Source organism: Salmo salar, chromosome ssa19 (genome assembly GCF_905237065.1).
Source record: "Salmo salar chromosome ssa19, Ssal_v3.1, whole genome shotgun sequence".
Lineage (NCBI taxonomy): Eukaryota > Metazoa > Chordata > Actinopteri > Salmoniformes > Salmonidae > Salmo > Salmo salar.
In genome coordinates, this window is record NC_059460.1 from 1,141,650 (window position 1) to 1,168,024 (window position 26,375).

At 44.7% G+C, this 26,375-nt stretch overlaps 1 protein-coding gene across 3 annotated transcripts; it reads left to right on the forward strand.

Annotated features, from left to right (window-relative positions):
- Positions 1–1,991: 1,991 nt before the first annotated feature.
- On the forward strand, positions 1,992–26,029 carry LOC106578267 (E3 ubiquitin-protein ligase BRE1B). 3 transcript variants are annotated; one of them, XM_045701954.1, is made up of 20 exons: positions 1,992–2,458; positions 3,178–3,336; positions 3,443–3,610; positions 5,189–5,402; positions 5,632–5,829; positions 5,988–6,109; positions 6,314–6,460; positions 6,791–6,865; positions 7,023–7,142; positions 7,410–7,589; positions 8,106–8,241; positions 8,587–8,708; positions 9,016–9,275; positions 9,424–9,541; positions 9,715–9,864; positions 22,208–22,420; positions 22,681–22,806; positions 23,014–23,154; positions 24,034–24,135; positions 24,290–26,029. In XM_045701954.1, exons 2-20 carry the CDS (start codon positions 3,196–3,198, stop codon positions 24,464–24,466), a joined length of 2,910 nt encoding a protein of 969 aa, XP_045557910.1. In that variant the 5' UTR covers positions 1,992–2,458; positions 3,178–3,195; the 3' UTR covers positions 24,467–26,029. The 3 variants fall into 3 exon arrangements, with proteins under 3 accessions (XP_045557910.1, XP_014012408.1, XP_014012407.1); XM_014156933.2 differs by having other exon boundaries at positions 2,186–2,495; XM_014156932.2 differs by having other exon boundaries at positions 2,255–2,495; positions 3,165–3,336.
- Positions 26,030–26,375: the final 346 nt, after the last annotated feature.

Genomic DNA, 26,375 nt, shown 5'->3' on the forward strand with positions numbered 1-26,375 from the left:
CGCACCTCATGGCTAGTGTGAGGAGCGGGAACAGGCTGAGTAGGACTAGGCTGACTCTCTGGAAGCTTGATGCGTGGTGCTGGTACTGGACGTGCCAGACTAGGGGTTCGCACTTCCGGGTCAGCACGAGAGGCAGGAACTGGAAATACTGGGCCATGGAGGCGCACAGGCGGTCTTGATCGCACCTCCTGCACAACCCGTCCTGGCTGGATGGAACTAGTAGCCCTGTACGAGCGGGGTGCTGGTACAGGGCAAACTGGGCTGTGCAGGGGCCTGATGGTTGCCGTGCGTAGAGCGGGCATAGGGTAGCCTGGTCCTAGGAGGCGCACCGGCGACCAGACACGCTGCGCAGGCATCCTCCTACCAGGCTGGATGCCCACTCTAGCACGGCATCTGCGAGGGGCTGGAATAACTCGCACTGGACTATGCGTGTGTATGGGCGAGATCTTGCGCACTTCTTCAAAACTCGGCGCCCTCCACTCCATACACTTCTCCATATAAGCATGGGTAGCTGGCTTAGGGCTCATCCTTGGCCCAGCCAAACTACCCGTGTGGCCCCCCCAAAAGAATTATTGGGGGTGCCTCTCGTGCCTCCCTCAGCGCGTACATGGCCTCATACCGACGCCTCTCTGCCTTAGCTTCCTCTATTTCTTCCCGTGGGCGACGGTATTCCCCAGCCTGGTGCCAAGGTCCAGCCCCGTCCAGAATTTCCTCCCAGGTCCATTTCTCCCGGGAGTCCATCTCAAAATCCCTTTGCTCCTTACTCCGCTGCTTGGTCTTTTTGTGGTGGGTAGTTCTGTCACGGGTGTCGTTGGGTATAGATGACCAAAACGCAACAGGAATGTGGATGCTCATCTTTACATTTATTAAATAAAGAGAACACGAAAAAACCAACAAAACAAAGGACGGCAGACGACAGGTTCACAGGCTATACTCAGCAGTGCAAAATACAACTACCCACAAAACCCCAGGTGAAAACAAGCTCCTTATATATGACTCTCAATCAGGAACAACGAAGTACAGCTGTTCCTGATCGAGAGCCACACAGACAACAAAGAAATACACAAACCAGAAAACCCTAGAATACCAATAACCAGAACATACACCCAAAACCCTGGAACACATAAATAAAACACCCCTCTACAATACACACAACCCCCGAACCACATAAAACAAATACCCTCTGCCACGTCCTGACCAAACTACAATAACAAATACTCCCTCTACTGGTCAGGACGTGACAACAATAAAGACAACACAAATGGACAATGAAACGTAGATCGGTGGCGGCTAGAAAGCCGGTGACGTCGACACCCGAACGCCGCCCGAACAAGGAGAGGCACCAACTTCGGCGGAAGTCGTGACATAATGTTTTTTTTTTCATGGTTTGGGCTAGGCCCCTTAGTTCCAGTGAAGGGAAATCTTAACGCTACAGCATACAATGAAATTCTAGACGATTCTGTGCTTCCAACTTTGTGGCAACAGTTTGGGCAAGGCCCTTTCCTGACAATGCACCTGTGCACAAAGCCATGACATCATAATTTTCTGGAATTTTCCAAGCTGTTTAAAGGCACAGTCAACTTAGTCTATGTAAACTTCTGACCCACTGGAATTGTGATACAGTGAATTATAAGTGAAACAATCTGTGTCTGTAAACAATTGTTGGAAAAATTACTTGTGTCATGCACAATGTAGATGTCCTAACCGATTTGCCAAAACTATAGTTTGTTAACAAGAAATTTGTGGAGTGGTTGAAAAACGAGTTTTAATGACTCCAACCTAAGTGTATGTAAGCTTCCGACTTCAACTGTATGTAATCCTGTACGAGTGTATGTGCCGAATACATTACGATGTTACCGGTGTCAAGCTTATGGGCATGTGGTAGCAGTGTGTAGGAGGGAGGGTCCAAGGTGTGAGAAGTGTGCAGAAGGGGAGGAGTAGTGAGAGTAGTAGAGATATACCAGTACAGCGGGATAAGCCAAAAAAGGTTATATAAAGTTCAGTAAGACTGGATTTTTAGCTTTTATAGCAGTGGTTATCAACTGTACGGCAGGAATGGAATGGAAGTATCCGAAAATTGAAGTTGTGGTGGCAGCTGCAGAGAGGTATTTGGGTGTGCGAGACTTGACATCAGAAGAGTTACAGGGTGTGTTAAGTGGTGATGTCCCATCCTTTCAGGAAGTAGGAAAAAATACATTTAATTAGTGGAGTAAGGCGGTGTTAATTTTATTTTATATAATTTTGAAATGAGTGAGTGTAGTGTTAGATGGTAGGGTATTTATTACATTTTATCTAGCAAGCAAAGTGTAAGGAAGTACTCCAGTTAGTAGGTTGCGGTAATGCAACAAATTGGATGCCAACCGCTGTTAAACCTCATTGAAGAAGAAGAAGAAGAAGAAGAAGAAGAAGAAGTACACTTACCGTGCTATACAGGAAATAGCTACTGTCATCATCTCCGGTTAGTGGTAATGTTGTACGAGGTCTCTTTCTGAAAGGTTTGTCATATTTCTTAGTGATCGGGAAATAAAAACGTGAATTAATTAATACTACCTTATATATGATTGCATTTTAAACTGATTCGAGGAAATACGCCGTATTGTACTCTCAGCCATTGTACTCACAGTTGCTAATCTGCTAGCATTCTTTACAGCCAGCATTAGCCTGTTAGCTAGATAGATTCTTGCAAAAGCTATACTGGGTAGTAAAATATAACTAAGACGCAACTACCGCTATTTAGGTAGCTAACGTACATACGCATGCCAAGTTTTTGATGGTCACTTTGCAAGTTTAGGTGCACATAATTCTAACATTGGAAACTGGATAGCTTGCACGTTAGCTAGCGGGACATTCTGGCCTTAATTGAATTGACATTTACAAATCTACATTTATTCGCCAACAATTGTAAGAAATCAACATAAATTATTTGTAGTTAGATACCAGATAGTCGTTAGCTTCAGTAACATTAGCTAAATTTAACTTCAAGAGTTGGTGACACAATGACAAAACCCAAGTGTTGTTGACAAGGGGAGATAATCAGTCTTGTCATCAACGCTAAATGTCTATATTGCAAAATGTCTCTTTCGCCATCACAGAGTACATAGTCAGCTGATGAATTATGTTAAAACGAAATGTACATTTTTCATCAGCTTTGTGTCCTAAAACAGCTGTAACACTTAGGTTGCATAATAAGCAGCAATGATGTCTGGCACTGGGGGAGGGAAGCGAGCCTCAGGTGGGGACAGCCCCCCTGGTCCACCTGAGAAAAAGAGTAAAAAAGAGGAGAAGACCACCACCACTCTCATTGAGCCAATACGCATTGGGGGAGTGTCCTCTACGGTTAGTCACTATTTTTGGCCTCCACATCTTGGTCTTGTCTATAATGAAGTATATTATCCCTCCTACGTGGTTATCATCTTCATTATCATGTATTTCACATCTGCAGGAGGAAATGGACATGAAAGTGATCCAGTTTAAGAATAAGAAACTGAGTGAGCGTCTGGAGCAGAGGCAGACCATGGAGGACGAGCTGCGAGAGAAGATCGAGAAGCTGGAAAAGCGACAAGCCACTGATGATACCACACTGCTCATTGTGAATCGTTACTGGTCCCAGGCATGTACATTCCACAATCGTTTGCTGCCTTGAAGGATCATAGACATACAGTACCAGTCAGAAGTTTGGACACAACTACTCATTCAAGGGTTTTTCTTGATTTTTACTATTTTCTACATTGTAGAATAATAGTGAAGACATCAAAACTTTGAAATTACACATAGTGTGTAACCAAAAAGGTGTTAAAACAAATTATTCAAAGTAACAACTCTTTGCCTTGACAGCTTTGCACACACTTGGCAGTCTCTCAACCAGCTTCACCTGGAATGCTTTTCCACCAGTTTTGATGGAGTTCCCGCATATGCTGAGCAGTTGTTGGCTGATTTTCCTTCACTCTGCGGTCCAACTCATCCCAAACCATCTCAATTGGGTTTAGGTCGAGTGATTGGAGGCCATGTCATCTGATGCAGCACTTCATCACTCTCCTTCTTGGTCAAATAGCCCTTACACAGCCTGGAGGTGTGTTAGGTCATTGTCCTTTTGAAAAACAAATGATAGTCCCACTATGCCCAAACCAGATGGGATGGCGTATTGCTGCAGAATGCTGTGGTCATGCTGGTTAAGTGTGCCTTGAATTCTAAATAAATCACCAACAGTGTCACCAGCAAAGCACCATCACACCTCCTCCTCCATGCTTCACGGTGGGAACCACACATGCGGAGATCATCCGTTCACCTACTCTGCGTCTCACAAAGACACGGCGGTTGGAACCAAAAATCTCAAATTTGGACTCATCAGACCAAAAGACAGATTTCCACCGGTTTAATGTCCATTGCTCGTGTTTCTTGGCCCAAGCAAGTCTCTTCTTCTTATTGGTGGCCTTTAGTAGTGGTTTCTTTGCAGCAATTTGACCATGGAGGCCTGGTTCATGCAGTCTCCTCTGAACACTTGATGTTGAGATGTCTGTTACTTGAACTCTGTGAAACATTTATTTTGGCTGCAATTTCTGAGGCTAACTCTAATGAACTTATCCTTTGCAGCAGAAGTAACTCTGGGTCTTCCTTTCCTTGCGCTTGATGGTTTTTGCAACGGCATTTGAAGAAACTTTCAGTTCTTGAAATCCTCTGGATTGACTGACCTTCATGTCTTAAAGTAATGATGGACTGTCATTTCGCTTTGCTTATTTGAGCTGTTCTTGCCATAATATGGACTTGGTATTTTACCAAGTAGGGCTATCTTCTGTATACCAACCCTACCTTGTCACAACACAACTGATTGGCTCAAACGCATTAAGAAGGAAAGAAATTCCACAAATGTACTTTTAACAAGGCACACCAGTTAATTGAAATGCATTCCAGGTGACAAACTCATGAAGCTGGTTGACAGAATGCCAAGAGTGTGCAAAGCTGTCATCAAGGCAAAGGGTGCCAACTTTGAAGAATCTAAAATAGATTTTGATTTAACACTTTTTTTTGGTTACTACATGATTCTTACTTCAGTTTTGATGTCTTCACTATTATTATAAAAAATAAATAACCCTTGAATGAGTAGGTGTGTCCAAACCTTTGACCTGTACTGTATGCTTAACCTAAAATTGAACCCCTACACATACTGAATTACTCTTTCTTTAACTTCCAGTTGGAAGAAAATGTTCACGTCCTGCGCCTACGCATTGACCCCACGGTGGTCCCAGGACCACCTGCTATGCCGGTCTCTGCCCCTACCCCAATAGAAGAGGATGGTATGATGATCCCACCACCCCCTCCTCCAGCACCAGAACACGAGGAGCAACAGCCTCCCCCACCTGATGTTATGGAGAAAGCTCCTGAACTACAGCAGGACTCGACAACAGGTAAAGATGATCCCTGCTCTCTCGCTCGCTCAACCTTTATCTATGCATATCTAGGCACTGATCCACAGTAATAATACCTCCAAGTCCATTGCTTTGCCACCTGTAATAACTGATGTGAGGTATGGAAACGTAACAAAGCAGTACACCTTTCTAGCACTTATGCCACATTTATATTTTCAACCACATCCTAAGTCCTCCCGTCCATTTTTACTTATCACCATGTCTGTAGCACCGCCGCCAACTACTTCCCTGAGTGAGAGTGCCAAGGCCTTCCTCTCCATTCTGGACAACAGCAGTGAGGAGGAGCTCAGCCTGCAGCTGCAGGACAGGATGCAGTTTAGCAAAGAGGCCGCTGCTTGCATGGTCTGCGTTTTCGACAGGTTGCACAGCCGCATCGATGGCCTATGCACCCAGATCCAGTCCGCGGGTAACTGTTCAGACTCACTTGTGACTAGGGACAATAGTTTCTTTCACTTTGTTGTTGTAGAAGCATTTGGGTTCTAAATGTGGCATAAACATGTAGAGGAGTTCCCTACTGTGACATTCACAGTTGAGTAACCCTAGTAACTGTGTTGTCTTTGTCAGCGTGTGAGGACGACGGCCAGGAAGAGCTGCTCCGTCTGAATCGCACTCTGCTGGAGGAGAATAGCAGACTGCAAGACCTGGCTTCCTCCCTGCAGGGCAGACACCACAAGATGTCTATGGAGGTACTTCGCCTCACCCTATAATGTAGTGTGTGTGGGTGGGTGGATTGGGAATGCCCACATCTCCATGGTGTGTTCTCTCAGGCTTTTGATTCCTCAATATGAATGTCTGCCATTTCTCATCGGTGGTAATACATGGCGATTGAGTAAACTCATCCAGTCAATTTCTTAATCAAATGTTCTCTCATCTGTACTTCTCTTGTTCAGTACAATGAGCTTGTGGATAAGGTGACGAGCTCAGAGACCAAGGTGTCTGAGATGGAGACTGCTGTGGAGGATCTGCAGTGGGACATTGAGAAGCTCCGTAAAAGGGAACAGAAGCTCAACAAGCATCTAGCTGAAGCACTTGAGCAGGTTTGTTTAATAATTTGTGTGCGTGGGTGGGTGTGTATACTTTGTGTGTGTATAGTCCTGTATCTCATCATTGCTGATGTCACTCTCCATTATGCATCTATGACCAGCGATAAGGCTGATGCATCAGAGCATGCCAGCCATTGAATCGCAGCTGTGTGTGTTTATCTATGTCCTGCTGTATGTACATGGGTAAAATCATGTTTTGATATTGTATAGTCTAAATGAAGACTGTAACCACATCTATATTACTATTGTAATATTTCTGGGTTAGTGTCTGTACTAATGTACGGGCCAAGTTCGCTTAACACCTCTTATGAATGTTCTGTCCAGTTGAACTCGGGCTACTACACCACTGGCAGCTCAGGGGGGCTACCCGGAGGCCAGATCACTCTCAATATACAGAAGGTGAGTGCAGACTTGTTACTTTATTGTCCAACCATATTCTTGAGCTTCCCTTCAGTCTTGTTTTCATACATTGTTGTATTCCAACCCAGTCATATGGAGTTAAATTGTTGCCAAAAGTGATAATTTAACTTCATACTGTCATTATTATATCTGTTAGTTTGAGAGCCTGAATGCAGAGTTGGAGCAAAACCAGGAGCTGGCCAACAACCGCATGGCGGAACTGGAGAAACTACAGCAGGAGCTCCAAGAGGCTGTGAGGGAGAGTGAGAAGCTCAAGGTACAGAAGTCGTCTCCTCTGAGGGAATTCAAGACTAAACTCACTGCAATACTCTGTCTGCTTAACAAAGGATATGCTCACTATTTAGACAGTCTTGATGAGTCAGGTGTCAAGTCAAGGAAGACAATAATACTCTGTATGTAATATCATTGAATGTATTTACTTTTCTGTTTGCTCTATCTCAAATTGATAGCATTTATACCAGGTCCCAAGGCATCTTACAGTGTATGGGGGGAGGGGCAACTCACTCACTTAACTCCTTTTCAGTTGGACCTGAAAAATATTCCAGAGGAGGTGGTGAAGGAGACCGCGGACTACAAGTGCCTGCAGTCCCAGTTCTCACTGCTCTACAATGAGTCTCTCGGGGTGAAGACCCAGCTGGACGAGGCCCGGGCCCTGCTCCTCACCGCCAAGAACGCCCACCTCAGACAGATAGAGCATATGGAGGTCAGAAGCACTAATTTAGCAGATAGGTTTTACTTGCAGTCATTGTGAACTTGGTTGTTTTACCTCCCTTTGTTCAATGCACTGGTTGTTGCTTTGGATAAGAAACTGACACATGACTTAAGTGTAGAAGGGAGCCACTGATTTTAAAATCAAAATTTCAGCATATCAGACCTGTTTTTGTAAAAAAAATGTATATGCTTTAACTGCGCTTGATTTGAGCCTGTCTGGGGTACCAGATGGATGGGTTTTGAACTTTTGGGACTATTCCATTGGTTCCATTGTGCTTGATTGAGCTTGCCTTGCACATCTAAAGTATTTGATAGAGAACTAATACTACTTGAACCCAGGTCTGGCACGTATATCATGAATACAAAAGGAATATATGTGGTTGGAAAGTGGATTACGTCACAATCTATAAAAAATGGCCAACACTAGCAGTCAGGATGTCAGAGATTGGTGTGATGTCGCTGTTTGACAGCCGTCAACAAAAGTTGGTGTTGTTCGTCATCTTTTCAGAGTGACGAGCTGTCACTACAGAAGAAGCTCCGCACTGAGGTCATCCAGCTGGAAGACACGCTGGCCCAGGTGCGCAAGGAGTATGAAATGCTGCGTATTGAGTTTGAGCAGAACCTGGCGGCCAACGAGCAAGCAGGTAACGTATCATCTGCACAACACCTCCCACTCCCTTGGCTTGTTTCTATCACTAAAGGTTTCTCATAAAAAGCTAATGTTTTTCTGTGAGATGTTTGAATGAACGATTTTCAGTGATCTTATGTGCTTAGTAATATATGCATGTCTTGTTTATTTAAAAATGTTCTGTAACCAAGGATGTTGACTGTGTGTTTGGGAGGAATGTATCCTATCCTGTTATCACTATCCATATTGCTCGCAAGTTTAGTGCACCAGACAATAGTTGGACAAAACACTGCGACAGCGCTGACTGAAACGCATGGTCGTTATCTTATCGACAACTCTGTTCCTTTGATTTTTCCCTTAGGCCCAATCAACAGAGAGATGCGACATCTCATCAGCAGCCTCCAGAACCACAACCACCAGCTGAAAGGTGACGTGCAGCGCTACAAGCGGAAGCTCAGAGAAACACAGATGGAGATTAACAAGGTAGGCAGCTGATCCTGCACGTGAGACCAATAGACTTTCTTCTGCTCTCTAAGAATATTTAATCAATATGTGTAGTTCATAGATGGAGCCATAGGACCTGACCAGGTCATACTCTGGACCCTTATTATAGGTTAACTACAGCCTGGAGTTTGCCCTGGTGAGGTGGTTAGGTCATGGTTCAACAAAACTTGAGATGCACAATATTTGGTTAATAATTAAGGATAAACATGACACTTGAATCATGATATTTGGTACGACAATGCGATCGATGTCCCAAAACCATTTTCTATCCCTGTCCCTTTGTCAGTTGCGGTGCCAGAGTGGTGACACTGGGCTTCTGTCGTTGGAGGAGCCGGTGAGCGACAGCCTGGAGGTGAAGAAAGAAGAGGATGAAGACCAAGAAGAGGAGGAGGAGAGGAGGAGGGAGCTGGAGAGACAGCGGTCCCGGGAGAGAGAGAGGGAGGCCGAGAGGGAGCGAGAGAGGGAGCGAGAGAGGGAGCGACAGCGCAGCGAAGAGTTGAAGAGAAAAGATTCGGACACTCTGAAGATGCTGAGGGCGGAACTTAAGTATGTTTAGTTTTCGGTCACAGAACACACAACTCATATTTTATATAGAATTAAGGGTACTGTCATATAGTAGAGGACTTAACTCATTGTCTTATTCTGGAGTTAGGTAGTGATAACTCTTCTACTGTTCGTTCTCCTTTCCCCTCAGGAAAGCCCAGGAGTCTCAGAAGGAGATGAAGCTACTTTTAGACATGTATAAATCAGCTCCCAAAGAGCAGCGAGACAAAGTGCAGCTTATGGCAGCAGAGCGCAAGTCTAAAGCCGAGGTTTGTCCAACTATGCTCTTTGACGTCTTTCTTCAAATTCCAACCTGAACTGTAGGTTATCATTGAAAGTCAATTCATGAGATGGTTAGTGTTATCTGAATCTACCCCCCACTACAAGCTGAAGTAGTGTCTCAGTCTGTGTGTTACACCTAAATCCACCCTCTGTGTCCCAGGTGGATGAGTTGCGGGTGCGGGTTCGAGAGCTGGAGGAGAGGGAGAGGAAGGAGAGCAAGAAGCTGGCTGATGAGGACGCTCTCAGGAAGATCCGCGTGGCAGAGGAGACGATCGACCACCTACAGAAGAAGCTCACTGCCACCAAACAGGTACTGTATTTCCACTACACATTCAAACCTTTTGCAGAGGTGCTGAATATGTTCAATATCACAATTGCGGTGGGTTTGCCTTGGCTTTGCCATTTGTTTTGTTTCTTTTGACCGGGATTTCAATGGAATAAGTGAGGTATCACAATAGGGGAGGACGTGGTTTCAAATTGGTAGGGTTATGTTTCTCTTGTCCATAAAAATACTTATCAGTGGCCTCCCGAGTGGCGCAGCAGTGTGCTAGATGCGTCACTACAGATCCGGGTTCGATCCCGAGCTGTGTTGCAGCCGGCTGCGATCGGGAGGCAGCGCACAATTGTCCCAACGCTGTCCGGGTTAGGGGAGGGTTTAGCCGGCCGGGATGTCCTTTTCCCATCGCGCTCTAGCGACTCCTTGTGGCGGCCTGGTGCATGCGCGCTGACTTCGGTAGCAGCTGTATGGTGTTTCCTCCAACACATTGGTGCCGCTGGCTTCTGGGTTAAGCAAGCAGTGTGTCAAGAAGCAGTGCAGCTTGGCGGGGTTGTGCTCTCGACCGTTGTCTCTGAGTCTGTACGAGAGTTGCAGCGATGGGACAAGACTGTAACTACCAATTGGATATCATGGAAAAGGGGTAAAAAGTAATAAAACAAATAAACTCAGCAAAAAAAAAGAAACGTCCTCTCACTGTAAACTGCATTTATTTTCAGCAAACTTAACATATGTAAATATTTGTATGAACATAACATGATTCAACAACTGAGACATAAACTGAACAAGTTCCACAGACATGTGACTAACAGAAATGGAATAATGTGTCCATGAACAAAGGGGGGTCGAAATCAAAAGTAACAGTCAGTATCTGGTGTGGCCCCAGCTGCATTAAGTACTGCAGTGCATCTCCTCCTCATGGACTGCACCAGATTTGCCAGTTCTTGCTGTGAGATGTTATCCCACTCTTCCACCAAGGCACCCGCAAGTTCCCGGACATTTCTGGGGGGAATGGCCTTAGCCCTCACCCTCCGATCAAACAGGTCCCAGACGTGCTCAATGGGATTGAGATTCGGGCTCTTCGCTGGCCATGGCAGAACACTGACATTCCTGTCTTGCAGGAAATCACGCACAGAACGAGCAGTATGGCTGGTGGCATTGTCATGATGGAGGGTCATGTCAGGATGAGCCCGCAGGAAGGGTACCACATGAGGGAGGAGGATGTCTTCCCTGTAACGCACAGCGTTGAGATTGCCTGCAATGACAACAAGCTCAGTCCGATGATGCTGTGACACACCGCCCCAGACCATGACGGACCCTCCACCTCTAAATCGATCCCGCTCCAGAGTACAGGCCTTGGTGTAACTCTCATTCCTTCGGCGATAAACGCAAATCCGACCATCACCCCTGGTGAGACAAAATCGCGACTCGTCAGTGAAGAGCACTTTTTGCCAGTCTTGTCTGGTCCAGCGACGGTGGGTTTGTGCTCATAGGCGACGCTGTTGCTGGTGATGTCTGGTGAGGACCTGCCTTACAACAGGCCTTACAAGCCCTTAGTCCAGCCTCTCTCAGCCTATTGCGGACAGTCTGAGCACTGATGGAGGGATTGTGCGTTCCTGGTGTAATTCGGGCAGTTGTTGCCATCCAGTACCTGTCCCGCAGGTGTGATGTTCGGATGTACCGATCCTGTGCAGGTGTTGTTACACATGGTCTGCCACTGCGAGGACGATCAGCTATCCGTCCTCTCTCCCTGAAGCGTTGTCTTAGGCGTTTCACAGTACGGACATTGCAATTTATTGCCCTGGCCACATCTGCAGTCCTCATGCCTCCTTGCAGCATGCCTAAGGCACGTTCACGCGGATGAGCAGGGACCCTGGGCATCTTTCTTTTGGTGTTTTTCAGAGTCAGTAGAAAGGCCTCTTTGGTGTCCTAGGTTTTCATAACTGTGACCTTAATTGCCTACCGTCTGTAAGCTGTTAGTGTCTTAACGACCGTTCCACAGGTGCATGTTCATTAATTGTTTATGGTTCATTGAACAAGCATGGGAAACAGTGTTAAACCCTTTACAATGAAGATCTGTGAAGTTATTGGGATTTTTATGAATTATCTTTGAAAGACAGGGTCCTGAAAAGGGGATGTTTGTTTGCGTGTCAGTCCGTAAAATGTAAGTCAAAAGTGTAGAATTATCGTGTTGTGAAAGCCTACTCTCTCTGATCAGTTAGCCTACTTATATTTATAATACAAAGTATTTATTTCTGTCTTATTTGAATGGTTATTGTATTTCTGTTAATGTTTCATGGACACAAGCTTCAGTGTTCAACTTGTCCACATCCAGTTTCTTTTTTGCTGAGTTTATATACTCATCAGTTAGTGAGTATACCAAACATTAAGAATACATTCCTAATATTCAGTTGCACCCCTTTTTGCCCTCAGAACAGTCTCAAATCATCAGGGTATGGACTCGAAAGCATTCCACAGGGATGCTGGCCCATGTTGACTCCAATGCTTCCCACTGTTGTGTCAAGTTGGTTGGATGGATGTAATTTGGGTGTTGGATCATTCTTGATACACACGGGAAATTGTTGAGCGTGAAAAACCCAGCAGCGTTGCAGTTCTTCACACAAACCGGTGCGCCTGGCACGTACTACCATAACCCGTTCAAAGGCACTTAAATCTTTTGTCTTGCCCAGACACAACCCATGTCTCAAGGCTTAAAAATCCTTTAACCTATCTCTGTCCCTTCATCTACACTGATTTGAAGTGGATTTAGCAAGTGACATCAATAAGGGATCATAGCGTTTACCACCTGGTCAGTCTGTCATGGAAAGAGCAGGTGTTCTTAATGTTTTGTAGACTCACTGGGTAAAAACTGGTTGAATCAATGTTGTTTTCACAATTTCAACCCAAAAACATCTATGCAATGTCATTGAATCAACATGGAAAACTGATTGGATTTAGGTTAAAAGTTGACTTTTGTAAATCAAATGTGATTTTTTGTTGTTTTCACATTAGTTGACAACTCAATCAAATGTAAATCAAAACTAGACGTTGAACTGACATCTGTGCCCAGTGGGACTAGCATATCTTAAAAAATATATATATATATTATAGCCGTTTCAAGTGTAGGCTATTGTTGATCATCTTGGTAAGTGCATTTGTGACTTTCTGACAGTTTCAGACTGTAAAAAAAAAAGTGAAGTGACATTTCACTGCCTTAAGCTGAATCAGTAAAAAATGATGGCTGATTTGGTGGGAAAGAAAAACACATCTTCTCCTTTTTGGCAGTTCTTCGGTTTTAGGCCGAATGATAAAGGTGAGCCAGCAGACCTGACCGAAGTAAATGTTGACAGAATATTCTGCAAGTGACAAGTCCATCATTCTGCTGAGTTCTATACTCTGGGGCAGAAAAGGTTTACATGCTGGTGTTCCTTGCCAGAAACCTTTAGGTCATTTGCACTCGGAAGTAGGTTCTCATCAAGGATTTGCCTGTATTTTGCTCCATTCATTGTTCCCTTACCAGTCTCCCAGTCCCTGCTGCTGAAGAGCATCCTCATAGCATGAAGCTGCCACCACCATGCTTCATGGTAGGGATGATGTGTGATGAGCAGTGCCTGGTTTTCTCCAGAGATGGCGCTTTGCCTTCAGGGCAAATGGTAATGTCTGTTGATACATATATGGTAGTTAGACTATTAACATAATGCAAAAGAACAATGTATATTGTAGAAAGAGCGGATAGCACCAAAGCAGCGCAAAATGTCAGACAGGGCCTAACATGTTTTTTTTCCCCCTCTCCAATGTCGGATGATCATGGGCCTTTTGCAGCTAACAATTAGTTGTCTGGCTTGTTGTTTTAAAATCTTAATTTCCCCTTTCTCCACAATCTTCATTTGAATCTGTGGGTTTGCACAACTGAAGAATTTCTGCACAAATTGTGTATGACAGCATGTTCCAGTTCCCGCCAATGTTTAGCAACTTCGCGCAACTATTCAAGAGGAGTGGGACAACATTCCACAGGCCATAATCAACAGCCTGATCAACTCTATGCGAAGGAGATGTGTAGCGCTGCATGAGGGGAATGGTGATCACACCAGATACTGACTGGTTTTCTGATCTACCTTTTTTTTTTAAGGCATCTGTGACCTACAGATGCATATCTGTACTCCCAGTCATGTGAAATCCATAGATTAGGGCATAATGAATGTATTTCAATTGACTGATTTCCTTATATGAACTTTAAAATATTTGAAATGGTTGCATGTTGCGTTTTTATATTTTTGTTCAGTGTAGTTAAAATTACTGTGTGAGATACGTTCAGGTACATTGCAAGATATAGTGCATTCAGAAAGTATTCAGGCCCCTTGACTTTGACAAATTTTGCTACATTACAGCCTTATTCTAAAATTGTAATAAAATGTAATTTATCCTCAATCTACACACAATACCCCATAATGACAAAGCAAATGTATTAAAAGTAAAAAACATACCATATTTACATAAGTATACAGACCCTTTGCGATGAGACTCGAAATTGAGCTCAGGTGGATCCTGTTTCCATTGATCATCCTTGAGATGTTTCTACAACTTTATTGGAGTCCACCTGTGGTAAATTCAATTGATTGGACATGATTTATAAAGACACACACCTGTCTATATAACGTCCAACAGTTGACAGTGCATGTCAGAGCAAAAACCAAGCCATGAGGTCGAAGGAATTTTCCATAGAGCTCCGAGACAGGATCATGTCGAGGCACAGATCTGGGAAAGGGTACCAAAAGATTCTGCAGCATTGAAGGTCCCCAAGAACACAGTGGTTTCCATCATTCTTAAATGGAAAAAGTTTGGAACCACCAAGACTCTTTGGCCGCCCGGCCAAACTGAGCAATCCGGGGAGAAGGGCCTTGGTCAGGGAGGTGACCTAAGAATCCGATGGTCACTCTGACAGAGCTCCAGAGTTCCTCTGTGGAGATGGAAGAACCTTCCAGAAGTCCAACCATCTCTGCAGCACTCCACCAGTTCACCTTCCAACAAGACAACGACCCTAAAGCATACAGCCAAGACAATGCAGCAGTAGCTTCGGGACAAATCTCTGAATGTCCTCGAGTGGTCCAGCCAGAGCCCGGATTTGAACCCGATCGAACATCTCTGGAGAGACCTGAAAATAGCTGTGCAGCGGACTCTCCCCATCCAACCTTGAGAGGATCTGCAGAGAAGAATGCTTGTAGGGTCATACCCAAGAACACATGAGGCTGTAATCTCTGTTAAAGGTGCTTCAATAAAGTACTGATTTAAAGGGTCTGAACAACTATGTAATTGTGATATTAGTAAGACTAATGGAGCCAGAGGAGATGGCTGCCATTTTACGGCCTCCTAACCAATTGTGATTGTGTGTTTTGCGTTATTTGTAACTTATTTTGTGCATAATGTGTCTACCACCATCTCTTATGACCAAAAAAGAGCTACTGGATATCAGAACAGCGATCACACACCTCTTACTGGACAAAGATTTTTTTCTTTAACGAGTCGGACGCGAAGGATTTTCTTCAGACACCTGACAAGGACCAAATCCCTGGCATTCGCATGAATTTTATTTATTTATTTCACCTTTATTTAACCAGGTAGGCAAGTTGAGAACAAGTTCTCATTTACAATTGCGACCTGGCCAAGATAAAGCAAAGCAGTTTGACACATACAACAACACAGTTACACATGGAGTAAAACAAATATACAGTCAATAATACAGTAGAAAAATAAGTCTATGTACAATGTGAGCAAATGAGGTGAGATAAGGGAGGTAAAGGCAAAAAAGGCCATGGTGGCAAAGTAAATACAATTATAGCAAGTAAAACACTGGAATGGTAGATTTGTAGTGGAAGAAAGTGCAAAGTAGAAATATAAATAATGGGGTGCAAAGGAGCAAAATAAATAAATACAGTAGGGGAAGAGGTAGTTGTTTAGGCTAAACTATAGATGGGCTATGTACAGGTGCAGTGATCTGTGAGCTGCTCTGACAGCTGGTGCTTAAAGCTAGTGAGGGAGATAAGTGTTTCCAATTTCAGAGATTTTTGTAGTTCGTTCCAGTCATTGGCAGCAGAGAACTGGAAGGAGAGACGGCCAAAGGAGGAATTGGCTTTGGGGGTGACCAGAGAGATATACCTGCTGGAGCACGTGCTACAGGTGGGTGCTGCTATGGTGACCAGTGAGCTGAGATAAGGGGGGACTTTACCAAGCAGGGTCTTGTAGATGACCTTGAGCCAGTGGGTTTGGCGACGAGTATGAAGCGAGGGCCAGCCAACGAGAGCGTACAGGTCGCAGTGGTGGGTAGTATATGGGGCTTTGGTGACAAAACGGATGGCACTGTGATAGACTGCATCCAGTTTATTGAGTAGGGTATTGGAAGCTATTTTGTAAATGACATCGCCGAAGTCGAGGATCGGTAGGATGGTCAGTTTTACGAGGGTATGTTTGGCAGCATGAGTGAAGGATGCTTTGTTGCGAAATAGGAAGCCAATTCTAGATTTCACTTTGGATTGGAGATGTTTGATGTGAGTCTGGGAGGAGAGTTTACAGTCTAACCAGACACCTAGGTATTTGTAGTTGTCCACATATTCTAAGTCAGAACCGTCCAGAGTAGTGATGCTGGACGGGCGGGCAGGTGCACGCAGCGATCGGTTGAAGAGCATGCATTTAGTTTTACTTGTATTTAAGAGCAGTTGGAGGCCACAGAAGGAGAGTTGTATGGCATTGAAGCTCGTCTGGAGGGTTGTTAACACAGGGTCCAAAGAAGGGCTAGAAGTATACATAATGGTATCGTCTGCGTAGAGGTGGATCAGAGACTCACCAGCAGCAAGAGCGACATCATTGATGTATACAGAGAAAAGAAAGAAAACAATTTCGGCAGATAATTTTAGAAAGAAAGGGTCCAGATTGTCTAGCCCGGCTGATTTGTAGGGGTCCAGATTTTGCTGCTCTTTCAGAACATCAGCTGACTGGATTTGGGAGAAGGAGAAATGGGGAAGGCTTGGGCGAGTAGCTGTGGGGGGTGCAGTGCTGTTGACCACTGTAGGGGTAGCCAGGTGGAAAGCATGGCCAGCTGTAGAAAAATGCTTATTGAAATTCTCAATTATAGTGGATTTATCGGTGGTGACAGAGTTTCCTATCCTCAGTGCAGTGGGCAGCTGGGAGGAGGTGTTCTTATTCTCCATGGACTTTACAGTGTCCCAGAACTTTTTTGAGTTTGTGTTGCAGGAAGCAAATTTCTGCTTGAAAAAGCTAGCCTTGGCTTTTCTAATTGCCTGTGTATATTGGTTTCTAACTTCCCTGAAAAGTTGCATATCACGGGGGCTGTTTGGTGCTAATGCAGAACGCCACAGGATGTTTTTGTATTGGTTAAGGGCAGTCAGGTCTGGAGAGAACCAAGGGCTATATCTGTTCCTGGTTCAAAATTTATTGAATGGGGCATGCTTATTTAAGATGGTGAGGAAGGCATTTAAAAAAAAAAATAACCAGGCATCCTCTACTGACGGGATGGGGTCAATATCCTTCCAGGATACCCGGGCCAGGTCGATTAGAAAGGCTTGCTCGCTGGAGCGTTTGACAGTGATGAGTGGAGGTCATTTGACCGCTGACCCATTACGGATGCAGGCAATGAGGCAGTGATCGCTGAGATCTTGGTTGAAAACAGCAGGTGGTGTATTTAGAGGGCAAGTTGGTTAGGATGATATCTATGAGGGTGCCCGTGTTTACGGCTTTGGGGTGGTACCTGGTAGGTTCATTGGTAATTTGTGAGATTGAGGGCATCAAGCTTAGATTGTAGGATGGCTGGGGTGTTAAGTATGTCCCAGTTTAGGTCACCTAGCAGCACGAGCTCTGAAGATAGATGGGGGGCAATCAGTTCACATATGGTGTCAAGAGCACAGCTGGGGGCAGAGGGTGGTCTATAGAATGCGGCAACGGTGAGAGACTTGTTTTTAGAGAGGTGGATTTTTAAAAGTAGAAGTTCAAATTGTTTGGGTACAGACCTGGATAGTAGGACAGAACTCTGCAGGCTATCTCTGCAGTAGATTGCAACACCGCCCCCTTTGGCCGTTCTATCTTGTCTGAAAATGTTGTAGTTAGGGATGAAGATTTCCGAGTTTTTGGTGGTCTTCCTAAGCCAGGATTCAGACACGGCTAGGACATCCGGGTTGGCAGAGTGTACTAAAGCAGTGAATAAAACAAACTTAGGGAGGAGGCTTCTAATATTAACATGCATGAAACCAAGGCTATTATGGTTACAGAAGTCATCAAAAGCGAGCGCCTGGAGAATAGGAGTGGAGCTAGGCACTGCAGGGCCTGGATTCACCTCTACATCACCAGAGGAACAAAGGAGGAGGAGGATAAGGGTACGGCTAAAAGCTATGAGAATTGGTCGTCTGACGGCCGGAATAGAGAGTAAAAGGAGCAGGTTTCTGGGGGCGATAAAAATGCTTCAAGGTATAATGTACAGACAAAGGCATGGTAGGATGTGAATACAGTGGAGGTAAACCTAGGCATTGAGTGATGAGAGATATATTGTCTCTAGAAACATCATTGAAACCAGGTGATGTCATAGCATGTGTGGGTGGTGGAACTGAAAGGTTGGATAAGGTATAATGAGCAGGGCTAGAGGCTCTACAGTGAAATAAGCCAATAAACACTAACCAGAACAGCAATGGACAAGGCATATTGACATTAAGGAGAGGCATGCTTAGCCGAGTGATCATAAGGGTCCAGTGAGATTCAGACAGCCGGGCCATAGGTAGCAAGCTGGCAGAAGATGGAGGGAGCTCTGTTTTTAGCCACCTCGTGAGTTTCCGTCTGTAGATTAGTGGGGTTCCTTGTAGTAGAGGGGACCAATCCAATTGGCAAAATAGTTATAGTGGCCCAAGAAAATTGTCTGATAGACCTATTCAGATAGCAGCCGATAAGACAGCTAATGATTAGCGGCGGAGGGGCCAGTTGGATAACTCCCTCGGGCAGATAACGTCAGTAGTGTAGTCGTGAAGGCCCGGTGGGGCTCCGCATCGGCAGTAAAACGGGTCCGGATAGGTGATTGTAGCCCACGAGTGGCTGATGGAACTTTTCAGCTGGCCAGCTCCGGAATAATTGATGTTTGCTCTGGGACCGACGTTAGCCAATAGTCACTTGGATAGCAGCTAGCTAGCAAGATCCAGGTGTAAATGTCCAGAGCTTGCAATAGAAATCTGGGGATATGGAGAGAAAAATAGGTTCAGTATGCTCTGGTCTGCTTCGCGTTGTACAAAACTGGCGATAGCTATTCGAGCTAAGGGATAGCTGATGACCGCCAACCGTGGTTAGCTGAATACTAACGCTAGCTTCTGGCTAGCTTCTGTTGTGGATTTCAGATTTGAGGTGAATAATACTTTTTTTTTTTTATTGGTGAGGCGAGTTGCAGGAGAGTGCTTTGAAGTTGAGTTTTTAGAAGAAAAAAAAATAAAGATATGCAAAGAAAAGTATACACACACACACACACACACACACACACACACACACACACACGGGACAAGACGAGGACAAAAGACGCCTGACTGCTATGCCATCTTGGAAAGATGAATAAGAGACAGAGATATAGGGGACGTAGGTCGGTGTGCCTTGTAAGAATCCGACGGCGAGTGGGTAACCCGCCTCCACCTACTATTAGCCAACGTGCAATCATTGGATAATAAACTGGATGAGCTACGATGAAGACTATCCTAGCAACGGGACGTTAACTGTAATATCTTATGTTTTACCGAGTCGTGGCTGAACGACTACATGGATAACATGCATCTGGCTGTGTTTTCCGTGCATCGGCAAGATAGAACAGCTGCCTCCGGTAAGACGAGGGGTGGCTATCTGTGTCTATTTGTCAACAACAGCTGGTGCACAAAATCTAATATTAAGGAAGTCTCGAGGTTTTGCTCGCCTGAGGTAGAGTATCTCATGATAACCCATAGACCACACTATTTACCAAAAATAGGTTCCATCTATATTTTTCATAGCTGTCAATTTACCACCACAAACGAATGCTGGCACTAAGACCGCACTCAACGAGCTGTATAAGGCCATAAGCAAACAAGAAAATGCTCAGCCAGAGGCGGTGCTCCTAGTGGCCGGGGACTTTAATGGGGCAGCAGGTAGCCTAGTGGTTAGAGCGTTGGGCCAGTAACCGCAAGGTTGCAAGATCGAATCCCCGAGCTGACACGGTAAAAAATCGGTCATTCTGCCCCTGAACAAGGCAGTTAACCCACTTGGCCGTCATTATAAATAATAATTTGTTCTTAACTGATTTGCCTAGTTAAATAAAAAATAATTCGGGGAAACTTAAATCTAATTTCTACCGGCATGTTATATGTGCAACCAGAGGGAAAAAAAAACTCTAGACCACCACCTTTACTCCACGCACAGAAGCGTGCAAAGCTTTCCCTCGCCCTCCATTTGGCAAATCTGACCATAACTCTATCCTCCTGATTCCTGCTTACAAGCAAGAACTAAAGCAGGAAGTACCAGCTCAATAGGGAAGTGGTCAGATGATGCAGATGCTACAGGACTTTTTGCTAGAACAAACTGGAATATGTCTACGGGATTCTTCCGATGGCTTCCGATGGCATTGAGGAGTACACCACATCAGTCACTGGCTTCATCCGTACTGAGTTAAAGGGTAGGGCTGCCACTTTCACGGAGCAAGACTGTAACCCGGACGCTTATAAGAAATCCCGCTTTGCTCTCCGACCCATCAAACAGGCAAAGCGTTAATACAGGACTAAGATCGAATCATACTACACCGGCTCCGACACTCATCTGGATATTGCAGGGCTTGCAAACTATTACGGATTACAAAGGGAAGCACAGCCACGAGGAAGACCCATTTACGACCGAGCTTTAACTTCCTGACTGATGTCTTGATGTTGCTTCAATATATCCACATCATTTTCCTTCCTCATAGTGCCATCTATTTTGTGACACGAGCCTACCAGACAAGCTCAATTACCTCCTATGCGCGCTTCGATGCAAGCAACACTGAATGCATGAGAGCACCAGCTGTTCCGTACTACTGTGTGATCGCTCTCCGCAGCCGATGTAAGACCTTTTAAACAGGTCAACATTCATAAGGCCGCAGGCCCAGACGGATTACCAGGACGTGTACTCTGCGCATGCGCTGACCAACTGGCAGGTGTCTTCACTGACATTTTCAACCTCTCCCTGACCAAGTCTGTAATACCTACATGTTTCAAGTAGACCACCATAGTCCCTGTGCCCAAGAAAGCAAAGGTAACCTGCCTAAATGACTACTGCCCCGTAGCACTCACGTCGGTAGCCATGAAGTGCTTTGAAAGGCTTGTCAAGGCTTACTTCAACACCATCATCCCGGAAACCCTAGACCCACTCCAATTCATATATCGCCCCAACAGATCCACCGATGACGCAATCGCTATTGCACTCCACACTGCCCTTTCCCACCTGGACAAAAGGAACACATCGTGTGAATACTATTCATTGACTACAGCTCAGTGTTCAACACTATAGTGCCCTCAAAGCTCATCACTAAGCTAAGGACCCTGGGACTTAACACCTTCCTCTGCAACTGGATCCTGGACTTCCTGATGGACCGACCCCCAGCTGGTAAGGGTAGGTAACAACACATCTGATCCTCAACATGGGGGCCCCTCGGGTGCGTGCTCACCCCTCCTCCTGTTCTCCCTGTTCACCCATGACTGCATGGCCAAGCACGACTCCAACACCATCATTACGTTTGCAGACAGCACAACAGTGGTAGGCCTGATCACCGACAACGATGAGACAGCCTACAGGGAGGAGGTCAGAGACCCGGCCGGGTGGTGCCAGGATAACAACCGCTCCCTCAACGTGAAGTAGGACCGAGCACGCCCCCATTCTCATCGACAGGGCTGTAGTGGAGCAGGTTCAGAGCTTCAATTTCCTTGGTGTCCACCAACGAACTATCATGGTCCAAACACACCAAGACAGTTGTGAAGAGGGCACAACAATGCCTATTCCCTTTCAGGAGACTTTGCAACAGATTCTAAAAAACTGTTTTTGCTTTGTCATTATGGGTTATTGTATGTAGATTGAGGGTAGAAACTATTTCATCCATTATAGAATAAGGCTGTAACGTAACAAAATGTGGAACAAGTCAAGGGGTCTGAATACGTTCTGAATGCACTGTAAATAACACTGATCTAATGTGTTCATCTGGCATATTGTAACAGGTCTGTCTCTCTCTCTTAAGGAGATTTAACCTCAATGAAATGAAACTACATAACTAACCGTTAAATAAAAAAACAAAAACAAATGCCAACTCTATTCCAACCTCCTACCCCCTGTGCCTCTCCATTGTGTCCAGGAGGAGGAGGCCCTACTGAGTGAGATGGATGTGACAGGTCAGGCCTTTGAGGACATGCAGGAGCAGAACAGCCGACTGATGCAGCAGCTGAGAGAGAAGGATGACGCCAACTTCAAGCTGATGTCGGAACGCATCAAGTCCAACCAGATCTACAAGCTGCTGAGGGAGGAGAAGGAGGAGCTGGCCGACCAGGTGCTAACCTTCAAGACCCAGGTGAGAGGGACTGTGGAGGATGGACTCGCTTCGTGTGTTTATTTCCAGGGCAACTTGCAAAGCGGATTTAAAACAGGTGCACAACTTATTTGGCAAGGGAAAAGTTTTTTTCACGAAAACCTTGGCCCAAAAAATATCTCGGGCCACATTGGCTATTGAAATAAAATAAAAATACACACTTCACAGTAGTCCGGATAATACTTGTGTTTCTGAGCCAATGAGGAAGAGGTCTGATTGGTTCCCTTTGCTGTCTGTCACAGGTGGAAGCTCAGCTATTGGTTGTACAGAAGCTGGAGGAGAAGGAGGGCATCCTCCAGAGCTCACTGGCCACTCTGGAGAAAGAGTTAGGAGTCCGCACACAAGCACTAGAACTAAACAAGAGGAAGGTAGGAAAACAATACCTCTACTACTACTAAGATGCTTTTAAACTCTTCTTCTTCCACAGTTACCTTACCAATATTACTGCTTTTACTATTTATGCTGTAATACCATGGTTACTAAGGACAATACGAGCAATTGTATTGCTGGTCACTCTTCTTGTAACGTTCTGTTGGGAGTATCTCTGAGTGTTTCTTGCCCCTCCATGTCCCCAGGCGGTGGAGGCAGCCCAGCTGGCTGAAGACCTGAAGGTGCAGCTGGAACACACCCAGTCCAAGCTGAGAGAGATCCAGGTTTCTGTGTCCGAGAACCGCACTGCCAGAGAGAGGGAGTTGGGCAACCTCAAAAGAGCGCAGGTACACACAACTACTGACAAGTCTGTCCTTTCTAGATATGTATCCTTTATTTAACCAGTCCCATTGAGATGAGTATATATTTTTTGAGGGAGCCCTGATATGTTAATTTTTCAAACCCCTAAAAGTCTTCTGTGAATACAATGGGAGAGAAAATTAGAGCGTGTGAATGTTAACAGTAGGTTTAATATGGTCGTGAAGAGGGCACGACAACGACTATTCCCCTACAGAAGACAGAAGATTTGGCATGGGTCCTCAGATCCTCAAAAAGTTTTACAGCTGCACCATCGAGAGCATCCTGACTGGTTGCATCCCCGCCTTGTATGGCACCTGCTCGGCCTCCGACCATAAGGCACTACAGAGGGTAGTGCGTACGGCCCAGTACATCACTGGGGCCAAGCTTCCTGCCATCCAAGACCTCTATACCAGGCTGTGTCAGAGGAAGGCCCGAACAATTGATAGACTCCAGCCACCCTAGTCATAGACTGTTCTCTCTGCTAGCGGCACTAAGTCTAGGTCCAAAAGGCTTTATAACAGCTTCTCCCCCCAAGCCATAAGACTCCTGAGTAACTAATAATATGGCTACCTGGACTATTTGCATTGAGCCCCCCCCCCCCCTTTACGCTGCTGCTACTCCTATGTACATATTACCTCAATTACCTTGACTAAACTGTACCCCCGCACTTTGTCTTGGCACTCCCTGTATATCGCCTCGTTATTGTTATTTTATTGTTACTCCTTTATTTTTTTCCTTTAGTTTATTTAGTAAATATTTTCTCAACTCTTATTTTTTCTTACAACTCCAGGGCTTGTAGTAAGCAATTTGGCGAATGTGACAACATTTGATTTGACTACTAAAGTATTTGACTGTCTAATTTCTAGGAGGACCTGTCCAGGCTACGACGAAAGCTGGAGAAACAGAAGAAAGTGGAGGTGTACACTGATGCTGATGAGATCCTGCAGGAGGAGATCAACCAGTACAAGGTGAAAAAAGAAACTTTACGTATCTTGATGGAATAGCCTTGCTTTTGTTTTGTCAATTGCATGAGATGGTACGTGAGAAGGTTCACATATTGTCTATTGTGGTACATTTTCTATCCAAATTGACCCTGTATTTTCTCTCATCCACCCCTTTCAGGCGAAGCTGCGTTGTCCGTGCTGCAACACCCGCGACAAGGAGACAGTGCTCACCAAGTGCTTCCACGTGTTCTGCTACGAGTGTCTGAAGACGCGCTACGACACCCGACAGAGGAAGTGCCCCAAATGTAACTGTGCCTTCGGGGCCAACGACTTCCACCGCATCTACATCACCTAACTCCGTTATACGGAGAGGAGAAAAAGAAGAGAACAGTGAACAGAGCCTAAAGGAGTGGAAGAAAAAAAAATGTGTGGTTGGAGAGGTGTCTGGAGAGTTTTGTTTTTTCTCGGTTTTAATCGCTCCTTTTGGAAAGACTTTCTTAAATTGCATCATTGCCGGTTGGTGCTAGTGACCAAACAGAGCGTTGTGATTGATTGCGATGTACGGTAGGTAGTAGTAAGAACAGATGTGCTCATGCTCGCATACCAAGGTATTACTTCTTCTGTTTTTCTGGCCAATCTTAGTTTGTCAGATCTTGCCCATGTGGAATTCTTAACATTTAACCGAGCCCATTTTTAAACTGTTATTCACCTTGTAAAAGTGAACTGGGAAGTTGTCGTGGTGCTGTATGATTTGTAGACAGACTTACCCAGAATCATCCTTTAGAATACCTGTATGTGCTTGTTTTGGATATTCAAAGAAAAGACGACCATTCTCAAGAACTGAGATTCCATTACTGGACACGTATCTAGTTCAGTTGCTATGTTGAGTTGTGTACATTACGACTCCATTCAGTTGAAATTGAGTTTCTTTCATTATTGTAACAATCACGTTATGCACCTGTGCAGAGATTTCACTGGATAATACTATTGTCAATACCTAGGAATCATTAGACTTGACGTTGGCAGTTTAGTTTGACTTTGCCTGTGGCTTGCAGATCGAGCGCTTCAGTCACACACAAAATCTGCAGGTTTTAGTGCCCCATTAATGATGACATTTCAGTGGAAGAGTCAGCTCACGAGTGCCATTCTAAGTGGGCCGTCCCATCCAGCTCTTTCAAGACAACTTAAAGATTACTGGAACATTAAAGGAGCTATATGTAATATTTTGCATTGTAATTTCAGAAAATGTCCTTAATATATCTACAGTTATAGTGGAATGATAGTTTCACTATATTTCTTCCCTAAACATTTTTTGGGCCCACACAAAATTCCAATCTAATGGTGCAGACTTCTTGACTGGGCCATCAAAGGGCAAGCGTCAAACACGTAGAAATCACTCAGCTCCAGTCAATTGGACAACGAGATTTGCTGGCCCCAGTCAATTTGACAACTAGAGACGGTCCGTTGTTGAATTGTCACATATAGTACCTTTACAGTCTCAACATATGTTACAACCATATTCTGCCTTAATGGAATCTCTGAACCCCCTTTTCCTCAGTTCTGATGATGCTAGCCATTTAATGAGAGATGGTGATGTTTGACGTTAGCTCCTGTGAGAACCAAAATCATAACTGGCCTCAAAAAACCACAGTGAGACTCTTGTGATCTAAAGTCAATGGCAAAAAAAACATCTGTTCAAAATAAGACTTCTAGAATGTTTTGATGTAATGTTTGAGTTTTGTGACTCCTCAGGATATTTGGATTGGTATTAATAAGTGGATAGTGTGGGCTCTGTTATGAACATACATGTCATAGACAAAGGAGCAGTTCTCATTCAGAACATAGTGATCATTTTGTATTTCACAGAGTGTAGATTTTGTGAGTTTTCCTAGTAAAAGCATACAGTTGCGCATCATGAGTTGACTGTTGAATACATTTACTCATCATGGGGTTTTCTGACCTTCTGGGAGTTGAACAATGGGAAAACATTTGATTTTGCTAAAACAAAGTAAAGTGATGTGAGTGGTAATAGCCGGCTTTTAGTAATAAAAAACCCCCCCAGTAAAGCCACTAAATAAAATTTGCACCAGCAAATTGTCCAGAAGGGGAAAAAAATCCCATTGCAAAATAATGCTTTTTAGCCTATTCATTGATGGAAATACATTCGACTGGTCATGCTTATCGGTATATGGGTTAATTTGCATAATTTTGTGTATATTTATAACATGCGCACAGCATACAAATACAAGGCCTTTGAGTGGAAA

What these genes read in the sequence shown, in the direction of transcription:
- LOC106578267 (XM_045701954.1), top strand. Translation starts at nt 3,196, where the DNA reads ATGATGTCTGGCACTGGGGGAGGGAAGCGAGCCTCAGGTGGGGACAGC. An exon ending in CACCCAGATCCAGTCCGCGG is followed by an intron (nt 5,830 to 5,987) that starts GTAACTGTTCAG and finishes TGTCTTTGTCAG; the next exon opens with CGTGTGAGGACGACGGCCAG. An exon ending in ACCACAAGATGTCTATGGAG is followed by an intron (nt 6,110 to 6,313) that starts GTACTTCGCCTC and finishes TCTCTTGTTCAG; the next exon opens with TACAATGAGCTTGTGGATAA.